Raw genomic sequence first — 22346 nt, 5'->3', positions numbered from 1 at the left:
AGTTGGGCACAAGCTCGAGATTGTTATTGCGCCAAGAATAAAGATAAATAAACGCCAAGAATAAGATAAACCACAAAAATAAGGCAAACCTGAAAACCGGTTTTTCGTTGCCATCAGGAAGATAAGACCTTCACTTCCTCTTGCGGGTTCCTCCTATCTACGGCACTAAGGGGGTTGAGGTTGAAGGGTGGGGGTGATAAAATGTAAATAAAAACAAGCACGTTAGTAATGCAGGGAGAAAAATTAAACTTCAATTGATTTAAGATTTTTATTGAAGATCAAGTTACTTTTATTTATTCATAAACGCCATACCTCGCTGAAATTTTACTTCGTATGAATTTCTAAAACAATATTTTTTTGCTAAGCTGAGATTAAGAAGTTTATATGTCCACGTCTACTTACGGAAGAGCCGGATTTTCGTTGTTCCCATTTTTATGACTAGAAATCTTTGTTGATTTTTTCTCTCACATAACAAGAATTTTTCTTGTAATTATTAAATTTTGCTAAATTACTCTTCGAGATGTTTATTTTCAGCACTTTATGAAACTTTAGTCGTAAGTTTGAATTTATGTGTATAAAATTGAGTAAAAAAAATTATTTGAAATGTAATAAATTCGTTGCATGATTATTTATTTTCTTTATTATAAATATTTTGTGATTTATTTATTGTTTATCGTATTTTTGTATACTTATTATACATTGTTTATTATGTTCGTGATTTATTTATTAATGATTGTAAAGTTGATGGGGATACAATTATTTTCAAAACGAATGTTAGCGACGAATGTTCAAAACGAATTGGTATGCAGAACCTCAACTTAAAATTTTGAAGTAAGTCAGGTGTTTTCAAATTCGCAGATAACGGAAAATAACACAGAAATACGCGAAAGCTATCATTTTCTAAAATATTTATGTGAGACATATATCCTCACTACAGATTTGATTGTCATTCGGCAAGCTCATAAATTAGTAAGAAGAAACAAAAATTTGTTAACTAAAAAACTAGTATCTATTTCAAGTTATTTTGTCTAGTCATCATTCATTGATGATCTATTATTGCTGTAGTAAAATCACACTAAATATTGGAATCTTTTAATTCCGCAGCTTCCTAACTTAGCAACCTTTTTAATTTTTTGCTACACATTCGTTAATGCTTATGACATCATAATTACCAAATAGAGTACTCTTTTACACTGTTTTACGTACCTTGATACTAAGCACATGCCTGGTCTTAGTATCTAGGAAAAAAAGTAAATTCAGTGCAAATTTAAGTTTAAATACACTTTTTAGTAATATAATCTTTATTAAGGGGTAAAATTTTATGCAGAAATTCCTTAAACGTCAGCTCTTCACTTTGTCTATAAATTCAAACAAAGTCATTAAAAATTGCTTATTTTTTCGAGTTAAGGTTTCAATTTTCATCTCATCTGCATCGAGTTACAGCATTGTCACTTACTTCTTGGCTGGAAAAATGTTGTGAAATCCTTTGCATTATGTTATAATGAGTGTCAATCTTTAAACAAAACTGTACCATTTTGTCATCACAAGAAAATGATTGTCTCATTTTGAAAGCTAATATTTAGATTGACTGGTTCACAGATTAGGGATTGTCCCACCTTGAATGTCACATAATACTACAGTACTTGACCAATAACCTTTAAAAGATAAAACCTCAGCTAAAATCTTATATTTTTAGTTTAAGGATATGATTATGTATAGAAGTGGAATTGACTTTCAGAGTTTTTATATTTCCCATTTTTACTTTATTTGACCCTAATAAGTTAATTAAAGTTTTGTTCTGATACTTCTAATTGTTAAATAATGTTATAACTCACATTTAAGAATATTTATGAAGATTAAGACTAATTAAGAAATTCTATCTACGAGAAATGAGTAATAAGTCTAGAAGCTGAAGTTAAATTCCTATTCAAATAAATTCAAGATTTCAAATAAACTAGATCAGAGTTGGCAAGGTTTAGGACAGAATGGATTAATCCATGGTTTATACCAGGGTTTAAACCTTCCTGTCTGAAACCTTTTTCTCCGGAACTGTCTTAAACACCCTTTTATTCAAACTGTGTCACAATTTTTAAAAAAATATTGTGAAAAATAAAAGGTTAATTTTTGACAAGTAACATAATGAAGAATAATTTTTGTTTTATTAAAAAAGTTTATTATTATTTTTAATATTGCATTATTTTTCCGTATGCAAAAAACATAGGTAATTTATCAGTATTAAAAGCTCATTTATTCATATTTAAAGGATAAGGTATTCACTTTTACTTTTGATATTCAATGAATTGTGGAGCTTGAAAAGTTATAAATTTTTTCCTTTTATATTATTTTCCATTAATAAGTTAAAGCAAATTGTATAAAAAGTATTAAACATTTATTAATCAATGTAATTATTATGTGTACAATGGTTACACATATAGAATTTTTATCTTTTACCAATGTTTAAGGTTTTGGACAGTTTTAGTCAATTTAGAGCAGCTTAAGACAGTAAAACCCACATGTCCTGTCCAAAACCCCAACCCTGAAATAGATTTCACTTATTTGGCAGAAAAAGAAAAACTTTTAATATAAAAGAGTTATTACAAGTTAAAGAGGAAAAGGAATTATTTTGTGAGCCATTAATTAGTTCATTACCATTCTCAATGATTGGACCAGATATAACAAAGCTTTAGCATACTATAAAGGGCAAGATTAGCTGTCACCGCTTGCCATATGGCAACTAAATTAAATGAAGTGACCATCAAAAAAAAAAAAAAAATACCATCATTCACCACTCACTTACAACTGCCTCTTTTTGTCATTTGACAGCCTATCATCACCACTCCTTAGTTCCCGGAAATGTAGCCTTTTAATGTGGATAAAAAAACTTATTTTTATTTGTTAATTAAATGTTTGACAAGTTGTATGGTAATAAATTTCGTACAAGCAATCTTTAAATACGCTAATTTTAGGCTCCATAAAATTCAATCCTAACTTTTTCAATCAATTTAAATAAAACAATTTTATTTCTTCATTATTGTCTGATATATTGTTTAATGACCTTTTCTACCCTTTTTTATGACAGTTTGTTTTAACACCTTTTCAAATGTGCTAACTTTGTTTTTTTGTGGAGGTTGTAAAGTAGAATTAATTACTGACAAAAAGAAACTTCTTAAAGAGTAGGCTAATGTTTGATTTTTCGTCTTTGATGTACCTGTACCAAATGACAGAGTGGGAGGGGAAATGGCAGAAATAATAAATAAACCCATAATGTAATATTTCGTAAAAAAAAAAAGTTTATCAATAAAATTTAAGAAGAAAAAAAAAAGATTGGCAATAAACTAAGAAAAATAAATATTTTTTATTTATTATTAAAATAAATTTTTAAACTAAGAAGAATAAATATTTTTTATGACAGCAAGAAAAATCATTATTAAGACACTTTTAATGTAAAGATTGACCAGTGGGGGAAAAAAATGGCCCCCAGATAAATTTCCCAGTCTTGCCCTTTAGCATACTAAGCTCTGTATGCAAATCTTAATCTGATGTATCAAAATCATTGCATCCTGTGACTATTCTAAGATATATTTCACAACTGTTAAGTTAGAATATCTTTGTTGCAGATTTGATTATAAATGGGTGCAGGATTTCGATTCAATGGCTTCTTTTCAGTTCACTGTTGAACAAATAAGTTTTGCATCTGAAGATCTTCCCATTGACTCCTCATCTCTTGATTCTCTTTCAAGTGTCGTTGACCCGAATGTAGATTTTGCTTTAGATTCTAAGCTTGATGAAAATGAGAATAAAGGAAAAAGTAAAAATTGCTTATATTTCTAACAATTTTTATCTTTTTATTTATTGTTTATCATTTAAAAAAATATTGTTCGGTTATAATATTATAAATTTTAATCAAAATCTCAAATTCAGAATTCATATACAGGTTCATATTCATACATAGCTCTTATTCAATACACGAGACGCTCTTAATTGTTTTGGTTCGAATGTTTATGTTTGATTCCTAAGTAAGGTGGTCTCTAAAGCGAGGAAAGTGGTTCGACCTCTTCTATTAAGTAACAAACTCTGTTTTGTGTATGTTTGAGAAAAGGAAAACCTCCTCTTGGGCTTCAGAATTGGTTTTTATTTGGAGCAAAAAGTTGAGGACTTTTTGTAAGGAATGGTATTGAGCTCGTTTAACAGCTAACGTACCTGTGTCACTAAATGAAAATTTGACTAGTTGTCCATTAAATAATTACCCATGAAATATTCATTTAAAATTGTAGTATGTAGTAAAATATATGATTTAAGTAATTCTTTCAAATTTTTCAGCGAATTAATAAAAATCTCATTATTTAAAAAAATCTAATTTATTTCAGAATAATTTCACCGCGAAGTAAATTAATGGTATAAAACAATGTTTTAACTGTGTTTCTATTTTAGTAGCTTGTTCTTTTTTAATAAAATTGAATGTGTAATTGTTTAACTATAAGTTAATTATTTATGTTATAATATTGAAAAATGTTTGAAAATTTCATTGATTTGTATTGTATGTAATTTAATTTCATTCTTATTATTGAATCCTAGCACTAAATAAAATGCCAAGTTATTTGTCCCCAAGGAAAATTATGCAATTTGTAAATTTCATGAAATAGTTTTTGGTATTTTTTTGCCATTCGATTATAACAAACAACTTTCAGTAAGCAATTTTGTATCAAATTTAGGGGCTTAATTATTTGATTCCTGTGCAGTGTTGATGACTTCTGTAATAAAAGAAGATTAAGAACAATTTTTTTATTTATTTTTAGATTTAACTCATAAGTCAACTGCTGTATCGTTTAACATTCCTAAAGAAAACATAATGGAGAAAAATACCCCTGTATCACCTGTTAATTCTCAAAAAGCTATTGATTCTGTACAAATGATAGATTCTGTTGAGCAATCTAGTTATCCAACAATTCCAATTGCTGTAAGTATAGAAATTATTAGATATTAAGTTATATTTAAAAAAAAAACATTATTTGAATTTGTAGTAAAGTTTATTTTATGAAGCTTTATCATGAGATTAGTCATTGAATAAAAATAAGTATCGTAATAGCAACACTTAAATATAAACTTTTGTATTCTAAATAGTATTACAGTAAGGAACCGATTATCCAGAACGATCGGGACCATCACTATTCCGGATAACTGATTTTTCCGTTTTTCTGAATCGCTACAAAAAGCCGTTTTTTTATCGTTAAACCCTACTAAAAAAATATATATATATTTGGAAATTATCTTAAAAGGAAGAAAAAACGATTAAGTAATACACTAATGATTATTTCTAAACTGATGGTAAGGTAAACATCTTTCAAAAAAGAAAGAAAAATCCTAAAGTCTTATGAAGAAAAAAATAGCTTTTTAAAAAAATCGCGGGAAAATGTATCGAATTTTGTCCCGGTGTTTTGGTTTTCTGATTTCCGGATAACGGGTTTTGTACTGTATTTTGTTAGCCTGTCTCTGGTTTTTGGGCATTATACAGGATGTTTAAAAAGTAACAAAGCTAATTTTTTGGCTGCTATAGATGATCATTGATCCTGTGATCATTCAATAGGATGTGGCAACCTTATATTTTTTTAACATCATGCACGATTATCTTCAATTATCTTTCCTGTGGACCGACAATTATACAGTCACCTTTCCATCTTAGGACTTGTTTACACAAAGACTGTGTCAAGTCTCATGTTTACAAAATTATGATCACTTCTGTTAAAGAAATCCAGATATAGATCCTTGCTGATGTGACCGTTGAACAAAGGCATATTTTGACTTTGACATGCCCTGTTGAACTCCAATAAACTTTAATGGGTCTGTGATTACAATGTGAACTGAAACACACTTCAGTTTTAGTAAAATATGTTAATTTTGACTTAAGTTAAAATTATTGTCCTAAAAATATAAAATCTATTTCTTCTAATAAATAAAAATAATAATAAAAATTATAATAAATAGTCAATCACAATAGGCTGTTTTTGGAAATTTCTCTATGACTGTTGTATAACTTAATGATATTTAGTTGGACACATTTAATTGCTTTGCTTTTTTAATTGTACTAGGTTGCACATGTCATCAACCAAAATAATCCTGAAATCTTTAAGGAAGCTGGGAGATATTTTAGTTCTGGAAATTTTAAAAGACTGTCTGATGCCAATGATTTAGTTTCTCAAAGCATTACTAATTTCTCTCCTCTTCACTCAATGTCTGCAACATCAGAAGCATTGGCCCTTCAGCAAAGTGTTATAGGTAAAAGAAAGAAAAAAATCACTAATGTTGCTAATATGTATTTGAAAACCATGTGCAAGTTTTAGAACTTCACAAATCTGTGTTAAAACTGTTTCTAATAATGTATAGTAAAATAAAAGATTTTCGATTATTCTTTATTAACTAACCTAACATTCTGCTAATCGAATATTCAGCAAAGGAACCATTAGGAGGGATATTCTTTACATTCCTAGTTCTCAATATAATAATTTATTATTATAATTATATTATAATTTATTATTTTAATTATTAAGCTATTTTAAATATTATTTACTTCACATAGATGTCTTAATTAAGAGCATTAGTATTATTAAAATAATAGAAAGCATAAGGTTTTTGCTCATTTATTTTTTTAAAATTTTTTTATTTACATTAGATTCATGCATAAGCGAAATTGAAATTATTTCATTTAATATTAAAACTTGTTTGCTAGGAGCATAAACAGTTTGCTTAAAACAGTAGTTATAAGTTTAAAAAAAATAGTTCTAATATCTTCTCTTTTTCCCTAGGTAATCTGGATGTAAAGCCTGTGTCTGTAGACATTGTTGCTCAAGTTGTTGCCAATACCAGATTGCAACTTGAGAAAAAAGAGCTTACTCACCCCATTAGTGTTGATACTGAAAATGAATCTTCTCCTGTGACTGAACAAAATTTTTCTACTTTAGAAAATATAAATCCTGAAAATACTCCAAAAACAGAACTTATTAGATATCCATCAGATATTATTTCTTCTACAGTAGAGAAACGTTCCTGGTTTTCTAGTAGTTCATCCTTTGAAACACCCAGTGATAATTTACCAAAAATGAACTTAAACCAATCACTTATTAAAAATCACTCACACAGTAGAAGCAGTAGCCAAAGTAGTATTAATAGTATTAGTTTCAAAAAGAGTATGCGAACAAATGTATCAGATTTACCAAGAGTTCATTCTTCAAAAAATTCTAAACTTCAAAAACTCCCACATTTCATTAACCCTGATTCTCCTTATGAACGATATCCCGATAGTTCTAACGATTATGAGACAGAGTCTAGTGTATATGACCTTGAATCTTTATGCTCAGAAGCTTTTGAGACGGAGTCTAATTTCTCTGAAATAAGTGGCGTTGATGACGAAATATTTCAAATACGGAAAGTTTCTCACAACTCTAAAGGAGTTTTCAACGAGTCCGACTTAGAAAGGAACTATTTTATTCCATCTAGTCAGAATGGCATAGTTAAAAAAAATGCCAATACTTCTCCTTTGAAATCATCCATATCTTTAACATGTGATAAAGCTACAGAAACTGATGAGACAAATTTTCAATTGCTGAGAGAAAAGGCTAACTTAGAAGGGCGTTTGGAAAGTGTAACAAAAGAACAACGTGATTTAATTAAAGAACGAGATTATTATCAATCATTGGCAACTTCATATGAAGCCCAAGTAAAATCACTGCAAGGTCAATTAGAAGCAACAACAGTAGAGAAAAAGAATGCTTTAATTCTTTATGATTCCCAAACTAAAGAACACAATAATTGGGATAATATTATTAAGGAGTACCAAAACATAATTGAAACTAAAAATGTTGAGATTAAAGCACTTAAAGATGATCTGTCTGAAAGTGAACAAGCCAACACTCGAACAAGAATTGGCTGTGAAGAACTAAAGGTTGACATGGATTCAAGAGATGCAGCCATTGCTGGGCTGAAGAAAAAAATAGCAGAGCTTCATGTTGAAGTACAGATTCATCTTCAAGGCAAGATACAGCTAGAAAATGAAGTGAAAAATGTCCGTCTGGAAATGGAAACTCTACAAAAATCCAAAGATTGGTTCCAAGAACAACTGCACTCAACTCAAGAAAATCGAAACAAGTTGCATCAGCAACTGATCTTCACTCAAAATGAATTGAGTGGCCTCGGTAGTAAGCTCGAATCAGCATTAAGTGAGAAAAGCCAATTAAAATTAGAATTGAGTCATTTGCAGCAGAGAGCTGTGGCAGAGAAAGAAATTTTAATGAAACGTTTAGAAACTATTGAAGCCGATATGAAGGAGCGTGAATCCTTATTTGATGAAATACAGAAAGATAAGGGTTCTGCAGAGGACTCGCTCATCGAACGAATTCGTAAGATGGAAGAAGAAAAGTCCAATTTGATGGCTCTCTCTTTTACAGTTTCTGATCAGGAATATCAACTGAAATCTTTAACTGGTCAATGTGAGGAAAAATCCAATTATATACAATCGTTAGAAAAAGATAAGGCAGAGTTAAATAAGCAGATAGCAATATTGCAGAAAACATCCTATGATAAAGATATAGAGGTGCAGCAACTCAAACAAAATGTTAAAGACGTAAATATTAAAATAACTCACCTAGAAACAGCTCTCCGTCATTCAGATGAGGTAATTAATACTTTAAAAGACGAAAGAACAGCCACTGATGTAGCTTTAGCCGCTGCTAATGAAGAAAAGCGAATAGTCAATGAGTCGCTGAAGACGGTTAGTGAAAACCTGAATAAATTTCAAAGTAACTTTAAGCATATGAAAACAGAATTGATTTCTCAAACATCTCGAGCAGAACAGTTGTTGAAAGAAAAAACTTTGATGGAGGAAGTCATAAGAAAACACAACGATAATACTCAACTGTTACGGCAAGAATATGAGCAGAAGATATTATGCGAAACTCAAAATCAAGGTGTCTTGCTGGATGATATGTTAAAGAAAAAGAGTGATGTTGAAAGTGTACTTACTGTATATAGTAAAGACTTGCTAAACTACCAACAGCTTGTAGAGAAATTGACCAACGAAAAATCAAATCTAGTTTCCAATATTTCCGAAATGGAACTACTGGTTAAAAATGCTGAAGCTAAAGTCCAAACTTTAAATGAAGAAAATGCTTCATTGAAAAAAGAATTGGTTATTTTTGAAAAGGAGCAGAATGTGTGTCAAGTAAAATATGTAAATAATGGTGTTGAAAATTCTGAATTGCCAACACCTGAAGCGATAAACGTTAAAAAAGCATCGAAAAGTAAATCTTTATTGTATAAAAAGTTGAAAGAAAAGATTAAAGAGTGTAAGGTGCTTAAAGATGAATTAGAAGAACTGCGTAGTACTTTAGCTGAAAGTGTGCCCTGTGATAATTGTGCAAGCATAGATCTGAATCAAGATAAAATTGCTAGTAGTGAGAGAAGAATTGTGGAATTAGAGCATCAACTAAATCAACAGTCTGAACTTCTTGAAGAAAAAATAGCTCTATTAAAAAAAAGTGAAGACACTATTATTGAACTTGAGAAAGAAAAGGGAAAAGCTATAGGTGAGTTTGAACAATAACAATAATCCTAGAATTATAGTAATTCTATTTTTTATTGAACAAGTAGATAATAAAGCTAGAATTAACTTGGAATATAAAGAGCAAGAATCCTGAGGCTTTTTTAAATTTATAAATAGAAAAATTAGAAAGCTATTATTTTTTTTAAAAAATATTTTGGTAATCTAAATACAGCTGGACTTTGTTAAAGTGAGTGCAATTAACAGGAACTAAATTTTGATGCCTGGTCAAATTGTATTCAAAGATAATGCTAAGTACTTATTACATGAACCTGGCTTAAATGAGATATCGTTTAATGCTAACCCAATTTCATTTTCCTCAGAAAAAATTATTTCTTTACGCAAAAATTATGTACATTTTATTATGTATATATTTTGATAGGTAATGTAACTGATGGTTCAAAGTTTTGTATTGATAAGAATTAGAATTTTTGAAAGATATTTCTAATTCTTTGTTATCATGTTGATTATTTCACAATTATAGCTGAAAATAAAGAAATTAATTTAATCTGTTCGGGGTTATAACCAAGCCAACTTTTCATTTATTTATTTATTTTTTAATTTGATTTTTAACTTTTTGAACCTCTTAGTATTTCTAATATAATTTGAAACTTATCTTTTGCCCCAGAGCTCATTTTCATTGGAATGTAACAAAATAAGTTTTCCTGAAAATTCTTACACTTTGTTTTTAATAGAGGTTTGTATAATAATCATTTTCACCAGTTAATTCTGAAAATGTTTCATTCAATTCATTAAACAGATATTGAGCTGTAATGTCAGCATGTTTTTACTAGAAGAGGATAATGGCAGCTTTTTTGCTTTGTGCCTCAAAATGAAAATTCAGTTCAAATTTTTGGATAATGTTTATAAACTAGATGACTTTTGTAAAATAGGCAAATAAAGAACAGAAACATGAAAAGATTACTGATTATTTTATTGCTTGTCCCTTCCAATCTTTAAAAAGAAAGGATTATAATTATGTTAATTATATATTTTTTCATCCATTTTTTTAAAAGTTTTTATTTCTACAACATTAAAACTTAAGAACTTATAGTTGTACAGTTTTTGAGCTTCATCTTGAGACTAATACAAAATTATGTATTTTTATTATTTCTTTGAGTTATAAGTTAATAACATTTATAACATCTAAAGTAGTTATTTCATTTCATTGAAATTATTAATGATTGTGTGAAAAATAAACTTTTTTTACAGGCATAAAATGAAATCTATCCTAATTATAGTTATATTTTTGTTGTTTGGAAGGAAAAAAAAACTTTAATCTAAACAAATTTTTCTGTTTTGTTTCAAATTTACATTAATGATGTTAGACTGCATTTTTTCTTCTTTTAGATGTTGTATGTATTTCTTTTGGATATATTTGCGGAATGTAAGTTTATTTGCATGTAAATGTGTAAATCCGCTTTCCTTCTACTGCACAACTGCCAACTTCTACTGTATAACTGCCAGCACTTCTGTAAAAATTGGGACACCTTCAAATTTCAGAAAAATCCCAAAAATATTCAAATCTCCGAAATTTTTAAAAAGCATCTGAAAATTAAAATTTTTTACAGTTTAAATTTTTTTCATCTTTCATTTGCATGCATGCTTTCTTTGAAGGTGGCAGAAAAACATAAAGCTTGAAGGGTTCATCTATTATTAAAATGTCTATTTACAAGAAGACTAAAGTAAGAAAGATAATAAAACTAATGTCTAGTGAGCAGCATAATTTGCTTGCATCATGGCTTCCGATTCACCCTTTACAGATTCTATAAATGGAAGTAAAATGAGATCTAAAATATATCCCATTGCAGTCGCTTATTTTATTGAAAAAAATTCTCGAATCAAATATGGTTCTTTTATGATTAAAAAATTATTTTTATTGTACTTCTTGATATTATTTTTAATGTTTGGGTTAGAAATCAAAACTATATAATAACATTGTTTTTGTCCTAAAAACAGGTTTTGTAGATAAGTATGAAATTCTTAAGCAACACATGACTGAAGTGGAACAAAAGCTATCGGAAAAAGAGTCCTCAGTTGTGCAGCTAACTTGTTCAGTTGAAGATCTAAGGAGACAATTGTCGGAAATGGAAGAAAATACTAAAAATCAAATCTTTACACTTGAATCTGATTTAAAAAAAGAAAAAGCTTGGGTCAAGGATTTAAGGAATCAAGTAATTTCATTTTTAAAATTATTGTTGCATTAATGTTTGATTTTCTCCTGTTGCACCAAATATAAATTATTTTGTAAGGTTGTCACTGTTTAAGGCTTGAGTAGGTTTAACTTATTAAACTTGTTTTTCTTCTGTACAGGTAACTAAAGAAGAAAGAGCAAATTCTCATCTGCAGCGAGATGTATTAACTCTAAAATCTGGTTTGGAACAAGCCAATCAACATGCAGATGCCAAAAAATTAGATATATCAACATTGCAGGCTGAGTTATCTTTGAAAGTTCAAGCTGAGTTAAAGCATAGAGCAGAGTTAGAACACCTGCAAACAGAAATTCATTTACAACATTCAATAGTAGACAAGTTGAAAAAAGAATTAGAAGAAGTCAAAGCACGGGATCCTGCTCTTGCTGAACAATTGAAGGTTATACATAAAAATTTTCCTTTCAGACTTTCTATTTTCTGAAACTTTTATCTTTACTTATTATACAAATTTATACTTTATTTATTTTTTTTATAACTATTATTGTTTATGTTAGTAACTCTTCTTTCTATATTGAGTAGACCTAGCAGTAGCAGGCCAAATATGAGTTCTCTTAAGTGACACGGTCTGTATTATTTCACAGAAAAATATGGTTTATTTTTTACTTAGCTCAAATCCAAGCATGATGCCATGTAGAGCATAAACTAATTCTGCGACAAAGTTGCCAGATACATTAAAACAAAAATAATCACGGTTTCAATCAAGTACATAAATAATAAATGTAGGTTGTATAAAAGACATGTAAGGAAGTACATTTTAACAAATTTGATATGTGATACAGCATTGTGTTTAGTTAACTTCATATTAATTAACATTCTAACTTATGGGAGAAACTTGTCCAGAATATTTACACACCGTCTTGTTTGTAAACAAGCAGCTGGTGCTGAAGTCGTAGGTCAGTTTGTTGTGCATAAGTGGTCTTATTGAGTATTTCATAATTCATTCTTTTTTCAACACACCATGAACATTGTCAATATATCCTACATCATAAATGTCAGTTTTGAAAGTGAAGATTTTACATATTAGCAAAGCAGTTGATTAAATATATGTTCAATTATTCATCATCAGCATTGGCATGACAGCCCTTTGTGAGCCTGGGCCTTCCTCAGAAGCTTTTCCCATTCTGCCCTTCTCCCAGCAATTGTTTTCCAGTTCTTTACTTTTAGGATGGCAAAATCCTCATCTACACAGTCCTTCCATCTCTTTTTGGGCCTTCCTCTTGGCCTTTTATTGGAGGGGGTTGCATTAGAGACTCTCAATGCTGTTCGTTCTGGGCTCATTCTCACTACATGCCCGGCCCATCTCATTCTACTTAATTTAATAGATTTAATGATATCATCGCCATCAAAGATCCTATATATTTCAAAATTATATCTTTTCCTCCAGTTGTCTTTATCGAGTATAGGGCCAAAGATGGTTCGTAGGACCTTCCTTTCGAAGGTTGCTAATAACTTTTCTTCCCTTTTTGTTAAAGTCCATGTCTCTGAAGCATAAGTCAAAACTGACTTGATTAATACCTTATAAAGTAAGATCTTAGTCTTTCTTTTTATTAAGTGAGATTTCAATAATGATCTTAAACCATAGAAGCAGCGATTGGCTGCGATTATTCTTTTTCTAATTTCAGGATTGATGTCATTTTGATAGTTTATTTCTGATCCTAGATAAGTAAAATTTTTTACAGATTCAAATTTAAAAGAATCTATTTTAAACAATTTAGGGATGGTTTCCTTTGTGCCACAATACATATATATTTTGTTTTCTCTACATTCACTCTTAAGTTAATTTTTCTAGCTGATTTTTCCAGTGCCAAAAAATTTTCACTCAGTGCTGTCCTAGATCTTGCGATGATATATGTTCAATTATTACTTGCAGTTTATATAAATGCTATTAATTTTAAAATTAAAAGGCATTTTAATAAGTTTCTTATTTTGCTCACTAATTTGTACTAAAAATTTGTTCAAGTTTGCTAAAAATTAAATTTTGCATTTAACAATGGTATATAATCATTTTGAACTCTTATATATTGTCATAAATCTCTTGAAAAAGCATTAGGCTTTTACAGTCAAGCAACAAAAGAGTATTCAAACATTTCCCCATGTATAAACACATTAGTGAATGATATAAATAGAAAGAAGGGAAAATAGCCAGTATAGTGTTGCTACAACTCTCTTTTCTTTTTATGGGTATCAGTCAGCCTATTTCTGAAATACATGTGATGACAATTTGAGTGAAGTATAGTGGGATAATTGACAAATTTAGTACTAATGCATTTAACAACTATGGCCTATCCCAAATCATCACCAACACTTACAAATACAGTAAGATAAAAATATATGTCTAGAAATCATGATCACAAGGGGGGAAATTTAATTAAGAAATTTTAATGATGATTAACTCAATCATCAAGATTTACTCTTTAAAATAAATTCGACCATGTGGCATAATAAAATAAGGCAATAACAAATTATACAAAACTAAATCAACATGTGACAAAGAAATTTAAAGCCTACGCTTAAAGAAAAGGAATTGCACTGCTAGAGTCAATTGAATTTAAGTCACTTATCTTGCACATGTGCTTGACTTGGCTTGAAATCATCAGGAACTGAGATATCATTTGTTATTATCTGGATCTATATATCAATTTTTCAGTCCAGTTGCAGCAATAGTTTCAGGGTTGATGTATATTTTGGTTCAGAAATTGTCAAAACATCTATTTTAATCAGATTCAACTCAGCTGTCTTCAGGTCTTAGCCTTCTCTTCCTCACCTCTGTCCTGCCCTTCTTCTCCGGTTCCCTCTCCTTACCCAAAAATTGGCAGACCAAAATGCTTATTTTATTCACAGAGAGGCTATCTCAGACAGTTTAGGCAGTTAGGCAGTTGACTGATACCCATAAAAAGGAAAGAGAGTTGTAGCAACACTACACCAGTATTAGTCAGAAATGATTTGTGGTCAAAAACTGAAGAATTAAACCTAATTTGTTTTCTCCTAATTTTACCTCTCTCTCAATTCTCTATTCTTCATCATAGTTGTTAACTCTCCTAAATTTTTCAGTAGACCACAAGAGTTTGCCTGGCTTTTTTTTACCTCCCATTTTAATCAAAAAATTTGTTTTGCATTTCTGTAAATTCAAATTTCTCTATTAATATTTGTGGGCTTCATACTATTGTTCAGTGCTGGTAGTTTGCACTATAGTGTGGGATTCATTCTCCCTAATGATAAAAACAAATTTACATATTTCTTATTTTAGTTAATGGACTGGCATCATTGATTAAACCTTCAACTGCTTTCTTTCAGTATCTGTGTATCTTTAATAAATCTGGCCTCTATGAATGCAAAATATTTGTATTATATGTATATATTAAATTTTAAATATATACATATAGAGAGAGATTAACATTGAAATAATCTACCTCACTAGGCTCTTAGTTGGAGAGTAAAAGAAAAAACAAATGAAGCTGAAGCTTTACGTGAGAAACTCAAATTGATAGAAGAGAGATATCAATCAGAAGTTTCAACTTTAAAGAAAAATATGCAAGTAAGTATGAAAAAAAAAATTTTTTGAGTAATATTTAGATCTAGACTAAATTGGAAAAACCTTAAATTTTATTTTCTGCTACATGTTGTTAGATTATTTTAAAAACAAAATCTGGGTTCTCTAAAGTTACCTCAGTCTTCCTTGCCCCTAAAGTCAACTCCTATTTTTAGGTTGTTTATTTGGAGAAAAAAAATCTTCTAATCTTTCATTTTTAATTAAATCTAAATCAAATTCCCTACTTTTATTTCAGAGATATAAATAATTATTTGCATTACCAAGACCTGAATTTTCCAAAAAATTTTGTCTATAGCAATTTTTAATAATATTTTCAGGTGTGTTCTTTGGAAATTTAGTATGTTTTACTTATTTTTGTGCAATATTAAAATTCTTTGAAACCAAACTTAAATGTTTAGATTTTTGCAAAGTTATTCAAGATCTGATTAATTTTGTTATTGTCTAATTTAACTAACTTTTGTCAACAAAAATTAGAATCATGTATGTTTGAATTAAAAATTTTTTAGAATGAATTATTTGTTTGTTAAATGGGCTAATTTTCAAATCTATTATTGAAATTGCATGTAGCAATGGGGACTATGAAATAATATGTATTTCAAGTTAATTCTGTATGATTCACTCCCTTTAGTAGTAATTTATGGGAATTTATGAGGTAATTCATAAATTCACATTCTTGTATTGACAAATAAGTTTTTTTTTCCTCCTGTGCTTTTATCTGACACTTAAAACATGCGATGTTTTTTGGTATCTTTATATTTAGATACAAAACTAATAGATTTACTTTTTAAAAGAATGCTTGCCCTTTCAATCTTTGTTTTTCGAAAAAAATGAAAAACTACTAATATTTTGCTGAACATTAAAATAATAATTATTTTTTAATGTAAGTAAACATTTACTTTTTTGACAAACTTTTGTAGAGAAGATAAAAATTTGTAATCACATATAATTCATTATTGTTTTTGAAAAGCAATTTTTACAATAAATTGTATGTTAAATAACCTAATTTTCAGATCTATTGCTGTGAAGTCTGGGGAATTATATATATTTATGTAAAGTGATGCATTATGGTGAAAAAAATTAATGCTACTTTTTACATTGATTCAACTATGTAAAAAACTTAAGATAAAAATTTTGTTTCATATTTAGGATAGATAAAAGACAAACTAAAGTACAGTATTATAGATACAGTATAGACTTTACAGACAGACAATAACATCTGTTCCGTTTAAGAAGCTTATCTGTTCAGTATTGTTAAGGAAAATCACTTATATTACATGAGTTACATTCAAATGCTGCAACAAAAAAAAGTCTCAACGGTACTTGAATATTGTATTACATTATTTATATTCAAATGTTTCAAAAAAATTTAAATGGCACTTGAATATTGTAACAATCAACCCTTTTTTAAGATTTACATATTTTCTTTATAGGAAACGGAAGTTATGCTTAATAATATTAAAAAGGAGCTTAATGAAACGAGAAAAGAAAAGTTTAGTTACCAGTCAAGAGTTATTGAGCTTAGAAAAGCTTTAAAATCAAAGCTAGTAGAATTAGAAGTAAGTTAATTTTTTACTTGAAATTGTTTTATGTGTTTACTTATTTCTTCTTATGGTCTTCTAAAATAGACAGATAGTTTCCTAAATACTATTCAAGGAAAATTGTAATAAATTCATTCCACTGGAATATAACTATTCAAAATAAGGAGCTTTTTAGTTTACTTTTTAGAGTAGTGCAATTTGTAATTGGCACTATACATCCAATTTTTGAATTATTGAATCAAATGTGATGTTCTCAAAATGTTTTTCATTAGCTACAACTACATAGCTCAAAAGAGTTGCAAAATTAGCGGGGACATTCTCAAAAGTCTTAATTGGTTTCACTAATAATAATTTGCACCAGGTATGCTATCATGTTGGGATTTGTTTAGTACACTGATCTTTCAAGAGGTTTAGAAAGAATTTTACCTTTTGGGCTGAGATTTATCTAATATGTTGTCTGCGCCATTTATTGGTGAAATTTTATGCTACAAACAAAATTATGTACTATAAACTCAAACAAATTCTTGGCATTAAACATTTATGATCTGTTAAGATGACTTTATTCTGTCACCATTTTCTTGTTTTCCCATTTGAAAACTTAATATGTATTTTTAATTTCGCAAAAAAAGAAATTTTTAAAAATATAAACATTATAATTTTAATTACCATTAATATTTTAACTTTGGTTTTCTTAATAATTTTATATAGGTTTATTTAGGTTTAATCAAGAATAATGCTCAGTCTTTTAAACTTATACATTACTTTTACCGCTCTTTTCCTACGCAAAGTATTCTGTAAAATAATTCTGATTTGTTTTTGTTCTTATGCTTATACTAAATGTGAAAACCATTAAACATCGGAAAGTAGTTTTAATTTTCAGCAGTTTTGAACAATTTTAATTACAAGAAACTGTTTTACTTTTTTTTTTTTCAAATATTGAATTTTTATTTTTTTCATTTAGTCTAAAGGTATATTGAAAGTGGAGAACAAATCTTCTAGTAGTGGACCAATTATACATTTAAATATCCCTGATCCAGAATCAACTTTTGATGAACAATATGTTAATGATCTTTTACAGAAAAGCATGAAATTAACTGAGAGCAGGTAAATAAAGAACATTCCTGATTTTTACAATTCAAGTTGAATATCATTTATATCTTCATTTTGATCAAATATAATTAAAAGACAGACTTAATCTGAAATTTATTTAAAAGTAGCATTTTTACTATTGTATTTAATTATTGAATATAGCTATGTAATTAGAAGTGTTAATTTGCCCAATTGTTTTATTATTATTTCTTTCAACTTTTTTGTGCAAAAAAATTGCATAAAAGTAAAAAAAAAAAATTTTGAAATATTAATATGACTATTCATAGTAGTCATACTAATATGACTACTATGAATATAAATAAATTTTGCTTTTGCAAACTTTGGATTTTTATCTTTGGAACATTGCCAACAGATCTGAGGCTTAATATAAATTGCTTTTGATTTTTCAAAAAAAAAAAAAAAGGAAAAAAAAAGCAATTTTTGGTATGGTAAACTCTAAAAATTTCTAAAAGAAATAAATCCAGTATCCTAAAATATACTATAAAGAGGAGCAAAAATTCCAGTCTGAACTAAGGCATATATGGTTAGCGAAAAATACAAATAATTGGAGAAAACATATTTTTTATCTAGCTTCCTTTTACAGACTTAGGACTGGCATATAGTTATGCATATTTAGCGTATTACAAATGGCTCGTTTAGAAGTTACTTTTTTTAAAAACATTAACAGTATAATAATAAATTTAATGCAATTTATACCAATATATTATTTATTTTTATTCTCATTCAATTCTGGTTCATTTTAATTTGTGTTATCTACCTCAGTCATCTTCTTTATTTGTAAAACTGTACAGTTGTTCTTCTTTTTAATCTTAAAATTTTTTATAGGCCTCTCAGTAACCTTCAAGATTGTCTGAACTCCCTAAAAGAAGAGATGATGAATTTGCAACAAAAGATCATTGATAGTGTTGATAATGATTAATATTTTTTTCAATAATTTCAATAAACATAACCTTTATTCCATATTGTTTACATATTTTTTATTGTACACTGTTTTGCACATTGAGTTATTATTCCTGATAAGTTTTCATCTCCCTATATTTTCATATATGTTTTCATGTAATATAATGTCTTTTAAAAAAAAAAAAACACAGGTCAAAGGAAAGTTAGTTTATAAAAGTTTTTAATGTATTTGTTTTGATTTTAAGGTATTGAAATTCGATCTAAGCACACTTTATTTATTTTTTCCTTAAAGTGATAAAATCAAATTTTGGTTTAATTTGATAAACGGTTAGCATAATGTAGCCCATGTTATCATCGAAACAATTAATAATTAAAGTGTAAAGATTTGAAAGTTATAATTGATCCACTCTAACTCTGTGATAACTTTTTGCTGATTAAGGCTGATGATAATATATTAAATTTTTTAAGGACTTCATTGAAATTTAAAATATTCACTGTGTGGTATTAAAGCTACCATGTTTAGACCAATATAGAAATAATTTTGGGTGACAACTGCAATGAAACTTGGTATGGAAGTTACAAAAAAATTAGTTCACAATTTGGCCATCAGGTGAAGAAACGGTATGCATATGAAATGAAAAGCACAAATTTGAGACATGCAACTTCAATTATATTTTTGTTGCACACACTTCCAAAATATGCAAGCGCAAGTTCATCAGTAGCACAAAAAGTTTCTTAGTCTATTGAGCAACATGACTTGTTTCACTTGCTCTCAATGTCGTTTTATTTGCGAGAGGCTTCTCTCTGCTTTTTTGCGGCATACTGCAAATTCTCCAGTCTCTTTGAATTTGGTAATTTTTTTTCTTCTCATTTCTCTCTGCTGTACTTGCACAGTGCAGAATGGTTTTACAGCTGTGACTACTGGCTTTTCAAACCACTCCAAGTTGTATTATTGTTCTTTTTCATAACTTAAAAGTTCCACCCACCAATCAAAATATTAACTAATTTTTTGTAGTGCGGAAATCTTTTCCCATGGTCTATATAAGATTCACACATACCAACGTTCATTGACTTTCTACCCCAAGAAAGGACACTACCCTGGTCTAAACAAGATATTTTGAATTATACCCACCCTGTAGCATGTTGCAAATCGTAAGCAACTTACTTTTTATTAACTAGTGTTTTGTACTGGATATAATTCTAATTGAAGTTAATTGTGCTCGATAAAGAAAATTTTTTTGATTTCTGGGTTTTATTTTATCACTTATGTTATCTAATTTAAATCTATACTCTGCATAAACTTAAATGTTTTTTTTTTTAATTTTTTTTTTTTTTTTTTTNTTTTTCTATTTTTTTTTTTTTTTTTTTTAGAAAATTAAATTTGGCTCTTTATTGACATTAGATGTGTCCATCTAGTGTTATAATTTAGTATTCCTCAAAAGTTATAGTCTTATTATATCAAACTAATATTTTCTGAAAAATTAATGTTACTAAATTGTATCTGTTTCAACTAAATATTGAGTTACAGCACTTAAAATTGAACCATGTATCTCAAAGGATTCTTACTTTTTTTTATCCCTAAAAAGTATTCCCAAATTATTGGTAAAATTAAAAAAAATTTATATTTCCTACAATACTATTAATTTTGAGGAAAAAAAATTATAAAATTATTGGTGATGCTTTCTTGTAATAAAATTTTGATAATCTTACACTGAAAGTAGATTGCTCTTAATAACTAATGAATGCTTCATTGCCAAAGTAATTTCAAATGCAACTAAAATGACCTGGAAATGTGAAATTAACTATTTTTAGAAAGATAAGCTAAGATGCTATGAATTTTCTGATGGAAAAACAAATATTGTTTACTAAAGATAAGTTAGTTCTCACTTTTAAACATCATCCAATCTTACCTAATTTTTTTATTTACTTATTTATTTTTCAGTTCAGTTTAGCTAAAAATAATTTAATTAGGTGTAAGACCTGTATGCTAAGTAAAATGAATTATCTTTGATAATTTAGTTCTTAAAAGAAAATATTTAGATGTTATGATTTATGCATAGCAACTGAATTTTCCCATTGAAAAATTGGAAATGGTTTGACTTAAAAATATTTGCCCTAAACCTTAGTCCAGTCAAAAACTGTGCTACTATTCAGGGCAAGCTGAGCCCGTATCACTTCTATTTTTTACCAGAACCTGTAGAGTCTGGTTTACAATGATTTGCATGACACAGGATACTGTTAAATAAATATAGGTGTTTCTCTGCCAATAATATATAATTAAAAATTATTCATTTTTTATAAAATATCTTTTGATTCATAAATTCCAAAATAAAATTTAATTAACTGGGTTTAAAATTTAGTTTTTAAAAAAATAATACAAATGAACTTAATGTATTATTTGTAATGATTTCTTCCCAGAATTCAGTTTATATTCACTACAGAATCTTCTTTTAATAGATCTTAATATATTATGTAAGATATAGATATCTAGCTCTATCCATTTAATAGTTTTGCACAGTATAATTATTTTTTGACCGATGTATTTGCTAAAATTTATGTAATTAACTGTTTTTGATGATATGCAATTTAAAGTAAAATACCTTTAATTCTTATCCTATTTTAAAAAAATGGAAATTTATAATTTTAAATTAGCTTTTCCTGAGTACAATATTAATATTTCCCTATTATTACATGAAAATTTTATTGGAATATGTCAAACTCAGAATATGAAGTCTTAGTTGAACTTTTCAGTTACTATTCTACAGTTCTGATTTGCAGTCTCACATTGGTTAAATTGATTTTAGGCAATATAAATCATAATGAAAGTTATTATATTCACTTATTTATTTTATTTATAAACTACTGTAATCAAGTCGAACTTGTGTTTATTTTCTTTACTTTTTTAAGTAAGCTTGTTTCCTGTGATTTTTTTTTTTTTTTTTGCTTCAGTGATCTTTTCAACATATATAGAGAAATATTTATTACATTATTTTAGTATCTATAAATATTTGTTTTATTATATTCATGATTATAGAAATTTATATGATACTTTTTAGTGCCTATTTAAGAATGAAATGTTATCAAATTTCGATGTGATATAAATTTCGTAACTCAATCCTAAAACTGTATTATATATAACTCTTTTAGCATGAAAAATATTAGTTTTTTATATTTATAGTGTGTTGCACACTGTGTTGCAAATAGGATATCTTGCAACTTCAATACATTGTGCAATAGAAGTTATTGAAATATTTTATATGCAATTGTTTTTTTGTTTTTTTATCATTCCGTACTGAGTTATGGGGTAACTCTATGTTTTTAACTATAGTAACTAGTCAAAAGATCTTTTTTTATACATTAATTGACCCTTTACTGTTTTATGAAAGACAATAAAAGTACTGTTGAAATATTAAAAAATTATCTCTAAAATTTCAATTTAAGAATAT

General features: G+C 28.1%; 1 protein-coding gene across 3 annotated transcripts; it reads left to right on the top strand.

Moving 5' to 3' along the window:
• The first annotated feature begins 156 nt into the window (after nt 1-156).
• Nucleotides 157-18960, top strand: LOC107446387 (golgin subfamily A member 3). 3 transcript variants are annotated; one of them, XM_043053114.2, is made up of 11 exons: nt 157-486; nt 3618-3808; nt 4797-4957; nt 6087-6273; nt 6801-9575; nt 11549-11763; nt 11903-12181; nt 15221-15337; nt 16783-16908; nt 17852-17994; nt 18826-18960. In XM_043053114.2, the coding sequence occupies exons 2-11, from the start codon at nt 3652-3654 to the stop codon at nt 18917-18919; spliced, it is 4254 nt and encodes a 1417-aa protein (XP_042909048.1). In that variant the 5' UTR covers nt 157-486; nt 3618-3651; the 3' UTR covers nt 18920-18960. The 3 variants fall into 3 exon arrangements, with proteins under 3 accessions (XP_042909048.1, XP_015916503.1, XP_015916504.1); XM_016061017.3 differs by having other exon boundaries at nt 157-554; XM_016061018.3 differs by lacking the exon at nt 3618-3808 and having other exon boundaries at nt 157-554.
• The last annotated feature ends 3386 nt before the right edge of the window (nt 18961-22346 follow it).

Source organism: Parasteatoda tepidariorum, chromosome 6 (assembly GCF_043381705.1).
Source record: "Parasteatoda tepidariorum isolate YZ-2023 chromosome 6, CAS_Ptep_4.0, whole genome shotgun sequence".
NCBI lineage: Eukaryota > Metazoa > Arthropoda > Arachnida > Araneae > Theridiidae > Parasteatoda > Parasteatoda tepidariorum.
This window is presented reverse-complemented; position numbering and strand designations above follow the sequence as displayed.

Coding starts and splice junctions, on each gene's coding strand:
- LOC107446387 (XM_043053114.2), top strand. CDS start 3,652: ATGGCTTCTTTTCAGTTCACTGTTGAACAAATAAGTTTTGCATCTGAA. Junction 3,809..4,796: donor AAATGAGAATAAAGGAAAAA/GTAAAAATTGCT, acceptor ATTTATTTTTAG/ATTTAACTCATAAGTCAACT. Junction 15,338..16,782: donor CTTTAAAGAAAAATATGCAA/GTAAGTATGAAA, acceptor TTTTCTTTATAG/GAAACGGAAGTTATGCTTAA.